We start from the raw sequence: 13350 nt of genomic DNA on the forward strand, positions 1-13350 counted from the left end.
AACATGCAGCTTTAACTCACTAACTGCAAGATCATGACCTGAGCCAAAGTCAGACACTCAACCAACTGAGCCACCCAGGTGCCCCCAGAAAAGACATTTTATGCACATGTAAGCATGTATGTATGATAGGTATTTCATCAATTTTATTTTATTTTATTTTTTAATATTTTTAATGTTTATTTATTTTGGGAAGAGAGAGAGACAGACAGTGTGAGTGGGGGAGGGGCAGAGAGAGCAGGAGACACAGAATCCGAAGCAGGCTCCAGGCTCCGAGCTGTCAGCACAGAGCCTGATGCAGGGCTCAAACTCACGGACTGTGAGATCATGACCTGAGCCCAAGTTGTATGCTCAACCGACAGAGCCACCCAGGCGCCCCAGTATTTTATCAATTTAAGACTCTATTTTTTATATTCAAAATCTCTGATATTGAGGTGCATCTTACAATGGAAAGCATCTTACAATTATAATTGGAAGCATTTTTCCTCAGTTACTGATTCATGAAATGATGCTGCATCTTTCAAATACAGGTATCTTATATTTTTATTTACACCAAAAAAAAATTCATACTATATATCTGCTCTGGACCTAGCTATCATAACTTAGTAAATTTTAGCAAACTGTCTTTATTAGCCCATAAATAAATGCCTCATTATTTTTCATAATTATATAATATTTTGCGTGTGGGTTAACCATAAATAGTTTAACCTATTATGAATACTGAATTGTTTCTATATATTCATGATTAGAAACATATGTTGCTCTGAAGATTCTTACCCATGTCTCACATACATATCTTAAGATTATTTGGTAAATATTACCACAGAATAAATTCTAAGTAGAGTTGTGGGAACTCATCATATATATATGCCTTTGTAATGTTGATAGTTACTGACTAATTTTTTCTTAAATATCACTACTGCTTTATACTGTCTTGATCAGTGTAAGAAATTTTCTATTTTCTCTTCATTTTACAAATATTGGGTACTATCAGTCATTCTAATTTTGTTAGTTTAAAAGGTGAAAAGTGGAGTATCATTGTTGAAATTTGAATTTTCCTAATTAGAAATGAGATTTCTTATGCTTATATCTCCTCTACAAATTGTCTATTCATGTTCTTTCATCATTTTTGGGAAGGGATTTGGTTGTATATTTCCTATTGATTTCTACAAGTACTTTATAACGATGCATCCATTGTCTATTATATGTGTTGCAAATATTTTCTCCCAGTCATTTGTTTGTCTTATAACCTTGTTTACTGTTCATTCATCATGTAGAGTTTAAAATTTTTACATAGGCAAATGTTATACTCATTTATTGGTTCATTCATTCAAAAAATACCTATTGAGTGTATATGAGGTGCCAGGTACTGTTTTAGGTGCTGGAGATAGAAAATGAATGAACCAAACTCACTGCCTGCATGGAGCTGACATCTATTCAATAAACAAATGACTTATTCAATAAACAAATGAGTGTGTTAGAAGGTATGGCAAAAGTTAAGTGAGGCTTGGGTATAAGAATTGCTGAGAATTGTTACATTTTGAAATAGAGTAGTAAGGGAAAACTGCTCTAATAACAGTTGATCAAGTGACATGCAGTGAGGGAATGAGTCATTCGAAGACCCTGAGGTGGGAGCGTACCTGACATGTCTGAGGTACATAAACGTGACTAGAGTGGATTAAGCAGAGTGAATGAGGTGAAACTAAGTAGGTGATGAGATTAGGTGGGTAATGGGAGATAGATTATCTAGAGCCCTTGTGGATCATAGTAAAGGATTTTACTACTGAATGAAATGGGGAGTGACTGGAAGGAGTAACATGATTGTACTTAAATTTAAAAATATATCATAGCTCCTATTTTGGAACCAGATCACAGAGGAATACGGATGAAAACAGACCAGTTATAACACTATTTAAATAATACAGACCTGATATCTTGATGGTTTGGATCCAGGGCAAGCCAGAAAGATTTGCTTATGGAATATGGGAGGAGAGATATCATGGATGACTCTAAAGTTTTTTTCCTAAGGTACTGGAACAATGGAGTTGCTACATACTGAGACAGGAGAGATGTGGGGAAAGAGATTTAGTGGGAAAGATCAGAAGCATAATCTTCTAATTGTTATAAAAACTCTTATATCCTAATATTATAAAAATAGACCTATGTCTTTCTTCTATACTACATGATTTTGTTCTTTATATTTATATCTTTAATCCATTGGCTTTTTCCATATGTTGTATGAGGTGAGAAGTAGCTTCATTTTTTTCCAAATTAGATATCCAGATAACCCAACTCCATTTGTTTGGAGTAAAGTCTCCATTCTTTACTCATTGATTTGAAATTCCATTTAAATTTTTTTCTAAATGTTTTCCTATATATTTTTTGCTGGGCTGAGCAAATGTTAACATTTATATAATGAAATCAAATTACCATAACTTGTCTCAGAAATTATAATGAATATCAGCAGAAAAACATGTTTCAGTTGGCAAATGTCCATAGTATATTCAACTCTTCAAGCAAGAGGCTAACTTTTAGTTTCTTTCTCTATGCAGCCTTCAAGCAAATTCTAAACTAAATTTGGATACTTGCAGAGCTGATAAAACAAAGAAATCATGTATTTGAAGTAGCCTGTTGTTATTTTATCATATAATGGTGACACACTGAAAAATAAGATTTTATAGCTTATTTCTACTAGATGCAGGCAGTCCTTCGCACAGTTCTGATATGCACAAAATTTGTTGCCACAATTTATTTAAATGACATGAGTCCACAACAACATGGTTCAAACTCAAGCTACCATGGTATGTTAGCTTTTCAATCCATCAATCTATAAATCACTATATAAATAACAGTTATGTATCATGATCAGTGAACAATTATTTCACTTCTTTCAAATTGAATCAGTCATTAATCACTGTGAATCTGATATTCTCTTAATGCCCGGGTAGCAAAGCATGTAGTTGTGTTGCCTTTTTGCCTCTCATTGATAAACCAATGTGAAATTTTAAAAAGATGGATACTCAAAGGGAAAAATTAACCAACAGAAATGAAAGTGTAGCAAAAAAAAAAAATGGAAAATGGCAACACTGGAATGTTGACACTGACACCATTGACAGATTTTAGACTTTAGAGGTTAGAGACTTTAGAGGTGTAGACAAGGAAGTTTGTGAAAGAAAACTTAGCAATATATGACTTTTCTCTTTACATGTATAACTTACATGAAGAGAGATTTTAAAGTTGTGAGAAAAGTTTTTAAAGGTCATGGAGCAATCATATTTTTCTCATTAATTATGAAGACCTCTTTACATGGTTTCATCTTGCATCTTCATTTTTGTTGTTCCATACTATTGTGCAAAGTGAGTAGTGCCTATGTTATAAAGAAAGAGTAGAATTAACATTTTAGGAGACATAATAGTATTATTGGGGGATGGCAAGCATAAGAAAGAATTCTATAATTAGTGAGTTGCTAAGAAACAAGGATAGTGGTGGGGCAGTACAAGATGGAGGCATAAGAAGATCCTGAACATACCTCTTCTCATGGACAAAACAAATCTATAGCTACATAGAGAACACTTAATTCCCTCTGAAAAAGACCCGAAAACTAACTGAACAGCTTTTTTCACAACAAATAGTAAAAGGGCCACATAGTGGTTAGCAGAGGCAGAGATACTGACTCATCCAAAACCCTACCCCTGCCATGATGACCCACAATCAGAAGGGATCCCACAAATCTGGAGCTAATCCCTGAGAAATGAGGGATTCATGCCCCACATCAAGAATGCTAACCCCTGGGGCCTGTAACAGGGAGACAATCCTGCAAAACATCTGGCTTTGAAGATCAAAGGAGCTTACATCCAAAGGGCTGTCGGGAACTGAAACACCTTTCTTAAAGAGCTTGCATGCAAACTCACTCACCTTAGGAACCAGTGAAAAGGCAACAGTTTGAAAAATGTCTACACTAAATGTGAAGGAGATTCATTTGCTAGTATTAAAACATCTGCCAGAGGGGCAGGAGCACGTTGGACCTCTCTCCAGGGTTGGAAGTGCTGGAAGTCACCATTTTTGTACTCTCCCTCTACGTTGATAGTGCTGGCAAATGTGACCTAGCCTTGCACTCTCCCATTACCCCACTAAAGATGGCTGGCAAGCACCAGCCCTAGATTCTCCTTCATCCCTGCAAAAGTCAAGAGTGACACGCCAGTTCTGTGCTCTTCAGTGGCCCCCACAAAAACCTGCAGGTGCACGCAATCCATACTGGGGTCACTCCGTAGTCATCTGGCTCTGGTGGCCAGGGGGCATGAATTCCTGAATCCCACAAAACTAATAATCAGACAGACAGTTCTTGGCATGCTACCATCACCAGGGGCCTACACAGACAACAGACTAAACCAAACCCCCAGTCTGTCTGTGAAAAGGGACTTGCCTTGGAGCTTCAGCCTGAGGGGCAGACTTAAAGTTTGCCATACACGTGGGGGCACCTGGTGGCTCAGTCAGTTAGGCGTCTGACTTCAGCTCAGGTCATGATCTCGCAGTTCGTGAGTTCAAGCCCCGCGTCAGGCTCTGTGCTGACAGCTCAGAGCCTGGAGCCTGCTTCAGATTCTGTATCTCCCTCTCTCTCTCTGCCCTCCTCTGCCGCCTCTCTCTCTCTCTCTCAAAAATAAAATAAATGTTAAAAAAAAAAGTTTGTCATACATCTGGAGGCTACAAGTGTGCTCTCAGGGAATGTAGGCTGGAGGATACCATCTTTGCATTCTTCCTCAGCCTTGCTACAGTTTGTTGGTACCTCCCAGAAAGGAACTGATACATTTGCCTAAAGCCCTGATTTTTGCAACACCTCCAGTTCCACCTGGTCTGCAGGCCAGCAGGGTGTACTATTGTGATATCACAGGACTGTATATATTTGCGTACTTTTAAAGCTTCTGCCTGAGGATATGGCTTCCAATCAGCCTGAAACTAGGTGCTTACTTGAGATTCCTCCCTTTAGAACACTGAGAGGTCTTGGCACACCATCAGCAGCCAGTACATGTCAAGAGTAAATTTGGCTGCTTAGATAGTTACAAAGGTTTGAGAGACAACAAAGAACAAGGGCTAAGGTTGACCAATAAATTGAATCTTTTACACAAGGCTAGTCCTTCAAGACCAGGAGAAGTAGCTGTTTTGCTGAAGAATACAATAACGGAATTGAAAAATATACATACAGGAGGGGTGGAAGAGCAGACTACATGAAGCACAATAAAGTCATCTAGAAGACAGGGCAGTGGAACTCACCCAAACAGAACATCAAAAAAGGAAAAAAAATATACTGAAAAGTAAAGATGGCTTAAGGGAATTATGAGACAACATAAATCTCAATAACATTTGAATTATAGGGGTCCTAGAAGAAGAGAGAGAGAAAGGAGAAGGAAATTTGTTTAAAGAAATAATACCTGAAAACCTCCCTAATCTGAGGAAGGGAACATTCAGATCAAGAAAACCCACAGAGGCCCAAATAAGATGAACCCAAAAAGATCAACACTAAGACACATTATAATAAAATTGTCAAAAGTTAAAGAGAGAATCTTAAAATCAGCAAAGGGAAAACCCCTGCTATGTACAAGGGAACCCCAATAAGACTATAAGCATATTTTTCAGCAGAAGTTTTGTAGGAGAGAAGAGGATGGAACAATTCAAAATCCTGAAAAGAAGAAACTTCCAAAAAAGAATACCCTCCCCAGCCAACTTATCATTCAGAGTTGAGGGGGAGATAAAGACTTTTACAGACAATCAAAAGCTAAAAGAGTTCATTACCACTAAACTGACTTATAGGAGATATTAAAAAGGTACATCTTTAAGCTGAAAAGAAAGTGCATTAATTAGTGACAAGAAAACATGTGACTGTATAAATCTCAAAGGTGAAAATAAATACATAGTAAAGGTAGTGGGTTAATTACTTACATATCTGGTATGAAAGTTAAAAGACAAAAGTAGTAAAAATAACTGTACAATAATCAGTTAAGGGATGCACAAAATGAGAAGATGTAAAATGTGATATCAAAAACATAAAATCAGTGGGGAGTAAAAATGTAGTTTTGAATTGTGTTCAAACTGAAGTTGCTGTCAACTTAAAATAGATTTTAGTATATCTAGGTTGTTATAGGTGCACCTCATGGTAATCACAAAGCAAAAACCTATAAAAGAAAAACAAAAGATAATTAGAAAGCGATATAATAATAACACTAAAGAAAGTCATCAAACCACAACAGAAGAGAGCAAAAGAAGGAACAGAGAGGAACTACAAAACAGCCAGAAAACAGTTAACAAAATGTCAATAGGTGCATACCTATCAATAATTACTTTAAGTATAAATCGACTAAATTCTTCAATCAAAAGACATTGTGTGATGATTTTTAAAAAGACCTAGTTATGGTTCCTGAGTGGCTCAGTTCATTAGGTGTCTGATTCTTGATTTCAGATCAGGTCATGATCTTGTGGTTCATAAGATTGAGCCCCATGTCAGGCTCTGTGCTAACAGTGCAGAGCTTGCTTAGGATTCTTAATCACCTCTCTCTACCTCTCCCCTGCTTGTACTCACTCTTGCTTTCTCTCTCAAATAATAAATAAATAAACTTTTATAAATAAATAAATAAACAAACCCAGTTACATGCTGCCTACAGGAAATTCACTTCATGTGTAAGGACACACAGAGACGGAAAGTAAAGGGTTGGAAAAAAGATACTCCACATAAATGGAAACCAAAAGAAAGCTAGGGTAGCTATACTTATACCACAGAAAATAGACTTTAAAAGAAAGATAGTATTAAAAGACAGGGGCATTACATAACGATAAAGTGACCACTCTAACAAGAGGATATAATATTTGTAAATATTTATGCACCCAACATAGTGGCACCTAAATAAATAAAGCAAATATTCACAAACCCAAAGGGAGAAATTGACAGCAATATAATAATAGTATGGGACTTCAATATAGCACTTGCATCAATAGATAGTTTATCCAGACAGAAAATCAATAAGGAAACATCTACCTTAAATTACACCAAATGAACTTAATATATATAGAACTTTCCATCCCAAAGCAACAGAATACACATTCTTCCCAAATGCACATGGAACATTCTCCAAGGTAGTTCATATGTTGGGCTATGAAACAAGTCTCAGTAAGTTTAAGAAGATAAAAATCGTATCAAGCATCTTTTCTGAATGCCACATAGTGGCATGAAACTGAAATCAATTACAACAAAAAAATGAAGAAAAAAACACAAATAAGTGGAGATTAAACAACATGCTACTGAACAACCAGTAGGCCAATGAAGAAATCAAAGGAGAAATTAAAGAACACCTTGAGAAAAGTGAAAATGGAAATACAGCTTACCAGAATATATGATGTGAAGGAAAAGCTGTTCTAAACGGAAAGTTCATAGTGATACAGGCCTACCTCAAGAAACAAGAAAAATCTCAAACTAAATTTATACCTAAAGGAACTAGAAGAAGAAAAACAAATGCAGTTCAAAGTTAGAAGGAAGGAAATTTAAAACGTCAAAGTACAAATAAATAAAATAGAGACTAAAAAGACATAAAAAAGATCAGTGAAACTAAGACCTGGTTCTTTGAAAAGATAAGCAAAATTGACAAACCTTTAGCTAGACTCGCCAAGAGAGGGCTCAAATAAGTAAATTAAATAAATAAAATCAGAAATGAAAGAAGGATTTACAACTGATACCACAGAAATACAAAAGATCATAAAATACTATTATGAACAATTATATGTCAACAAATTGGAGATCCTAGAAGCAATGAATAAATTCCTAGAAATATACAGCGTCCCCAGACTGAATCAAGAAATATTAGAAAATCTGAATAAACCAATTACTAGTAAAGAGATTGAATCAGTAATCAAAAAAGAAGGAAAAAAAGAAAACCTCCCAGTAAAGTCCAGAGCTAGACATCTTCACGGATGAATTCTACCAAAAACTTAAAGAACATTTAATACATATCCTTCTCAAAATTTTCCAAAAAATTGAAGAAGAGAGAACACTTTTGAAGTCATTTTATGAGCATTACACTGATACCTAAACCAGATAAGGACACCACAAAAAAAAAAGCAAAAAAAATTACAGACCTGTATACCTAATAAACAGATGCAAAAGTCTTCAACAAAATATTAACAAAGTAAATGAAACAATACAACAGCAATTACAAGGACCATATACCATGCTCAAGTGAAACTTATTCCAGAGATGCATGAATGGTTTACATCTACAAATCGATCAATATGATACATCACATTAACAAAATAAACGATGAAAATCATATGATCATCTCAATAGATGTAGGAAAGATATTTGACAAAATTTAACATCCGTTTATGATAAAAACTCAACAAAGTGGGTACAGAGGAATTTACCTCAACATAATATGGGTCATATATTAGAAGCCCACAGCTACCATCATACTCAATGGTGAAAAGTTGAAAGTTTCTCCTCTAAGATTAGAAACAAAACAAGGATGCTCATTTTTCCCCCTTTTATTTAACATAGCATTGGAAATCCTAGCTAGAGCAAGAAAGCAAGAAAAAGCAATGAAAGATATCCACATTGGAAAAGAAGGAGTAAAAGCTGTCACTATTTGCAGACAAATATATGTATACATATGTATGTATATTTATACATTATACTTATATTTATAAAAGACCCTAAAGTCTCCAACAAAAAATGTTAGAGCTATTTAAAAAATTCAGGAAAGTCACTGAGTACATAATCAGCATTCAAAAATCTGTTGTATTTCTATATACTAACAACAAACTACCAGAAAGAGAAATTAAGGAAACACTTCCTTTAGAATTGCATTAAAAAGAATAAAATACTTAGGAGTAAATTTAACCAAGGAGATGAAAAACCTACACTGTGAAAATGATGACATTGACGAAAGATTGAAGACACAAATATGAAGATATTCTATGCTCATGGATTGGAATAATTAATATTGTTAAAATTTTCATATTACCCAAAGCAATATATAGATTCATTGCAATCCTTTTCAAAATCCCAATGGCATTTTCAAAGAAATAAACAATCTTAAAATTTGTATAGAACCACAAAAGATTTTGAATAGCCAAAGCAATCTTGACAAAGAACAAAGCTGGAAGTATCACACTCTCTGATTTCAAACTATATTACAAAGCTGTAGTAATCCAAACAATATGGTATTGGCATAAAAACAAACATAGGTCAGTGGAATAGAATAGAGAACCCAGAAATAAACCCACACAAATATAGTCAATTAATTTATGATGAAGCAAGATTATACAATGTGGAAAACAGTAATTTTAATAAATGGTGTTGGGAAAACCTACAGCCACAGGCAAAAGAATGAAACTAGACTACTACCTTATACCATAAACAAAAATTAACTGAAAATGGGTTAAAGATTTAAATGTAAAACTTGAAACCATAAAACTAGAAGAAAACAGGCAAGTTCCTTGACCTTCATCTTGGTGATGTTTTTCTTGTGTTTTGAAAAGCAAAGGCAACAAAAGCATAATAAACAGGTGGGACTACATCAAACTGATCTGCACAGCAAAGGAAACCATCAAGTGAAAAGGCAACCTACTGAATGGTAGAAAATATTTGCAAGTCATATATCGATAAGGAGTTAATATCCAAACTGTGCAAAGAACTCATACAATCAATACTAAAAATGAAACAAAGAATACAACTAAAAATTACCAGAGCAACTGAATAGACATTTTTCCAAAGAAGGCATACTAATGACCAACAGGTACATGAAAAGGTACTTAAATCACTAATAATCAGGGAAATGCAAATCAAAACCACCATGAGGGCACCTGGGTGACTTAGTCTGTTAAGCATCCAACTCTTGATTTCGACTGAGGTCATGATCTCACGATTAGGTTCTTAAGATCCAGCACTGGACTGGGTCAGGCTGGTGCTGACAGCACAGAGCCTGTTTGGGATTCTCTCTCTCCTCTCTCTCTGCTCTTCCCCCTACCTCTAAATAAATAAATAAATAAATAAATAAATAAATAAATAAATAAAACAAATGAGATATCACTTCACACCTGGTAAAATGGCTACTATCAAAAAGACACATTTCAGCAAGTGTTGGCAAGATGGGGGGAAAAGGGAATCCTTGTGCACTGTTGGTGAGAATGTAAATTGGTGCAGCCACTATGAAAAACAGTATGGAGGTTCCTCAAAAAAATATAAATAGAAGTACCATGGGTATTTATCTAAGAAAATGAAAACACTAATTTGAAAAGATATATGCATCCCTCTGTTCGTGGCAGCATTATTTACAATAGCCAAGATGTGGAAGCAAATCAAGTGTCCATTGGTATATGAATGGATAAAGAAAATATGGGATTAAATGACTAAAGAAAATATGGGATATATATATATACAATGGGATATTATTGAACCATATAAAAGAATGAAGTCCTGCCATTTGTGACAACATGGATAGACCTTGAGGCCACTATGCTAAGTGAAATAAGTTAGAGAAAGACAAATACCCTATGATTTAACTTGTACGTGGAATCTAAAAACAGACATTTTTTTTTCAAAATGAGCTAATAAATACAGAGAACAAAGTTGTGGTTGCCAGAGATGGGGATGGAGCATTGGAGAGTGGGTAAAATGCATGAAGGAGGTTAAAAAGTACAAACTTATAACGTACAACACAGTGACTATAGTTAATAGTGTGTCGTATATTGAAAGTTGCTAAGAGAGTAAACTTTAAAGGTTTTTATCCCAAGAACAAAAAAATTTGTAACTATGGTGATTGATGTTAACTAGACTTATTATGGTGATCATTTCACAATATATACAAATATCAAATTGTGTTGTACACCCGAAACTAATATAAGGTTATATGTCAATTTTGTCTAAATGAAAAATAACTATATCAAGGAATGACATTTGAAGCAATGTAAATAATTGTGGTTTAAGTCTATTCGAATCATGTCTTGCTTCTGTTTTGTAATAAAATCTTCTCTTCTCAGAGTGATTTACAGGATTTTTGTCCAGTATGTTTTTGAATACAAAAACAGTTTTGAAGCTCATTGTTTTCTCTGCAAGTTTGTGAATAATAAAAATTTAGATAAAACTTAAACTAGCAACTTTTAGTCCTTTTCAAAAGCCCTGGTAAAACATTTACTTTCCTTTTAGAATTTAAAGTAGGGTCATAGAGTGGTGAAAAGAATTGTAGGGGGGAACCAAGTGCTGGTTGAAATTATAGATTGTAGAATTTCACATACTTTATCATAAATCATCAAGTGCTCATGTACTGCCTTTCAGGTTTGCCATTAGCAAATAATTGGAATATTCTTCCTGCTTTTTATTTTGATATATAAATGTCATTGGTTCATGAATAGTAAGAAGAATTATGGTAGTTTATTCAAAGTTTTTCTGTGTAAATACCTAAGATGGAACCAGTTCAATCCAAAATTTAATTGTATAGTATTATGTGTGCAAAAATGTGCCAGATGTTTGATTTATAGAAGTTCAGACCAAAATACATATATTTCCAGCCTAGTGGGGTTGTAAGGAGAAAAGGAATTAGTTGAAAAAGCTTTTACCATAATGCAGAATCATTTGAGTCACAAATAGATGATCTTAGTCACCTAGACAAGCATAAGCACTAAATGGAGAAGGAGGTATTCAGTAGATGATGTTGAACACTGACACTTTGTTGGAGAGGTCATGATATTCATGAGCAGAGCAGTGGACACTGGTAGACTTAGTTATAGCATGTTCTCATTGTTATTGGGAAAAACTTGTTTTAATTGTGAAAGTGGATATGAATTCTTAGACTCTATTAGAAGGAAACATAGTGCAAAAGTTCACTAACCAAAAATGGTTACATATGAGTTGTCTTTAACCACAGAGAAATGTTCAGTGTTGTTGAAGAGTCAAGACATGCATATGTGAAGCCATTATTGATTTGACAGAATAAGAACCTGCCATACATTCTTAGCATGAGCTTTCTTTGTTCTGGAAAGCTTCATGGAATATATGAGATTTCAGATGTTCACTGAAGATTTGATAGACGTATGTATGTGTGGACTAAGTTTACTTTTTGCAGTAGAACCTACTTGTAACCACTGTTTGACATGCTTATTGTAAGCAGTGAATTCCATTTTAGCATAGTAGGGATAATGATCAAAGGTTCAAATGAGACTATCTGGATCCAAATGCAAATTCCATAACTTATTAGTTGCAACTCTGTAAAAAGAGATAATAATAGTGTATTTCTTATAGGATTTTTAGGGATTAATGAGAAAATACATCTACATATTGTGGAAATAGCATGATCTCTGGAGTCTAACAGACCTTGGCTCAAATTCTAATTCTGCCACTTGCTAGAGACATTAGGCACTTGAGTTCTCCAAGATTCAGTTTTCTCATTTATAAATGGAGATGATAAAGCCTAACTCAAAGATCTGTTATGATGATTAAACAAAGCATTTTCAAGTTAAATTTCTACAAGTTACTAAAGAAAGCACTTTCTGTAAAGCACTTAGCAGAGTGACTGACATATAATAAAAGTTCTATAAATAATGTTATGTTGTTATACAATCTAAGTCATGTAGAGACTCAGTTTTATCTTCTTATTCATGGCTTTAGGGTGAACCTGGTCTGCCTGGATATCCAGGAAACCCGGGAATCAAAGGTTCTATGGGAGATACTGGTTTGCCTGGATTACCAGGGACCCCTGGAGCAAAAGGACATCCAGGCCTTCCTGGATTCCCTGGTAATATACCTTTTCTTGAATGCTTCCTTATATCCTTCCTTATCTAGTATAACCTGTGTTGCAGAGCAACTTCTTATTTGACAGATTTCTATTTCCCAATCAGACACTGACTAGCAACATAATCTTGAACTAGCTCTTTATCTTCTCTTTGCCCAAATTTATTTCTGTATAAAATGAGAATGAGTATTACCAACTCAGTAGGACAATATCCTGTGAGCAGAGAGACTGTTTGGTAGAGCATTTTTCAACCTTTGACTGTTAGCCACAAGTTAATTAAGAAGCCTGACTTTTTGTAGGTGATAATGTACACTATCAAACCTTAGCCTGCTGCTGATTCTCTTAGAAAGTTGTACTCAGGCACACAGTTGGGTGGCACACAGTGGTAGAACACTTGTTCCACATACTTGGGTGGAACACAGTGGTAGAACAGTTGTTCAGTTCATTTATATGACAACGACTGAGTCATGAAAGCAAAGGGACTTAGCACTATAGTCAAGTAGGTAGCCTAAACTAGATTGTTATACTATCTTCTCTGTTTATGCTTGTATTTAATTTGTTCGTTTGTTTGTCTTTTGGATTTCAC

General features: G+C 34.9%; 1 protein-coding gene across 3 annotated transcripts in view; it reads left to right on the plus strand.

The window, feature by feature from the left end:
- Window positions 1-13350, plus strand: part of COL4A5 (collagen type IV alpha 5 chain) — a 239082-nt gene that overhangs the window by 195175 nt on the left and 30557 nt on the right. For all 3 annotated transcript variants that reach the window (XM_047843863.1, XM_047843864.1, XM_047843865.1), the window contains exon 37: window positions 12641-12767. In XM_047843863.1, the coding sequence (XP_047699819.1) occupies window positions 12641-12767 (127 nt within the window). The remainder of the gene's footprint in view (window positions 1-12640; window positions 12768-13350) is intronic.

Source organism: Prionailurus viverrinus, chromosome X (genome assembly GCF_022837055.1).
Source record: "Prionailurus viverrinus isolate Anna chromosome X, UM_Priviv_1.0, whole genome shotgun sequence".
NCBI classification, from domain to species: domain Eukaryota; kingdom Metazoa; phylum Chordata; class Mammalia; order Carnivora; family Felidae; genus Prionailurus; species Prionailurus viverrinus.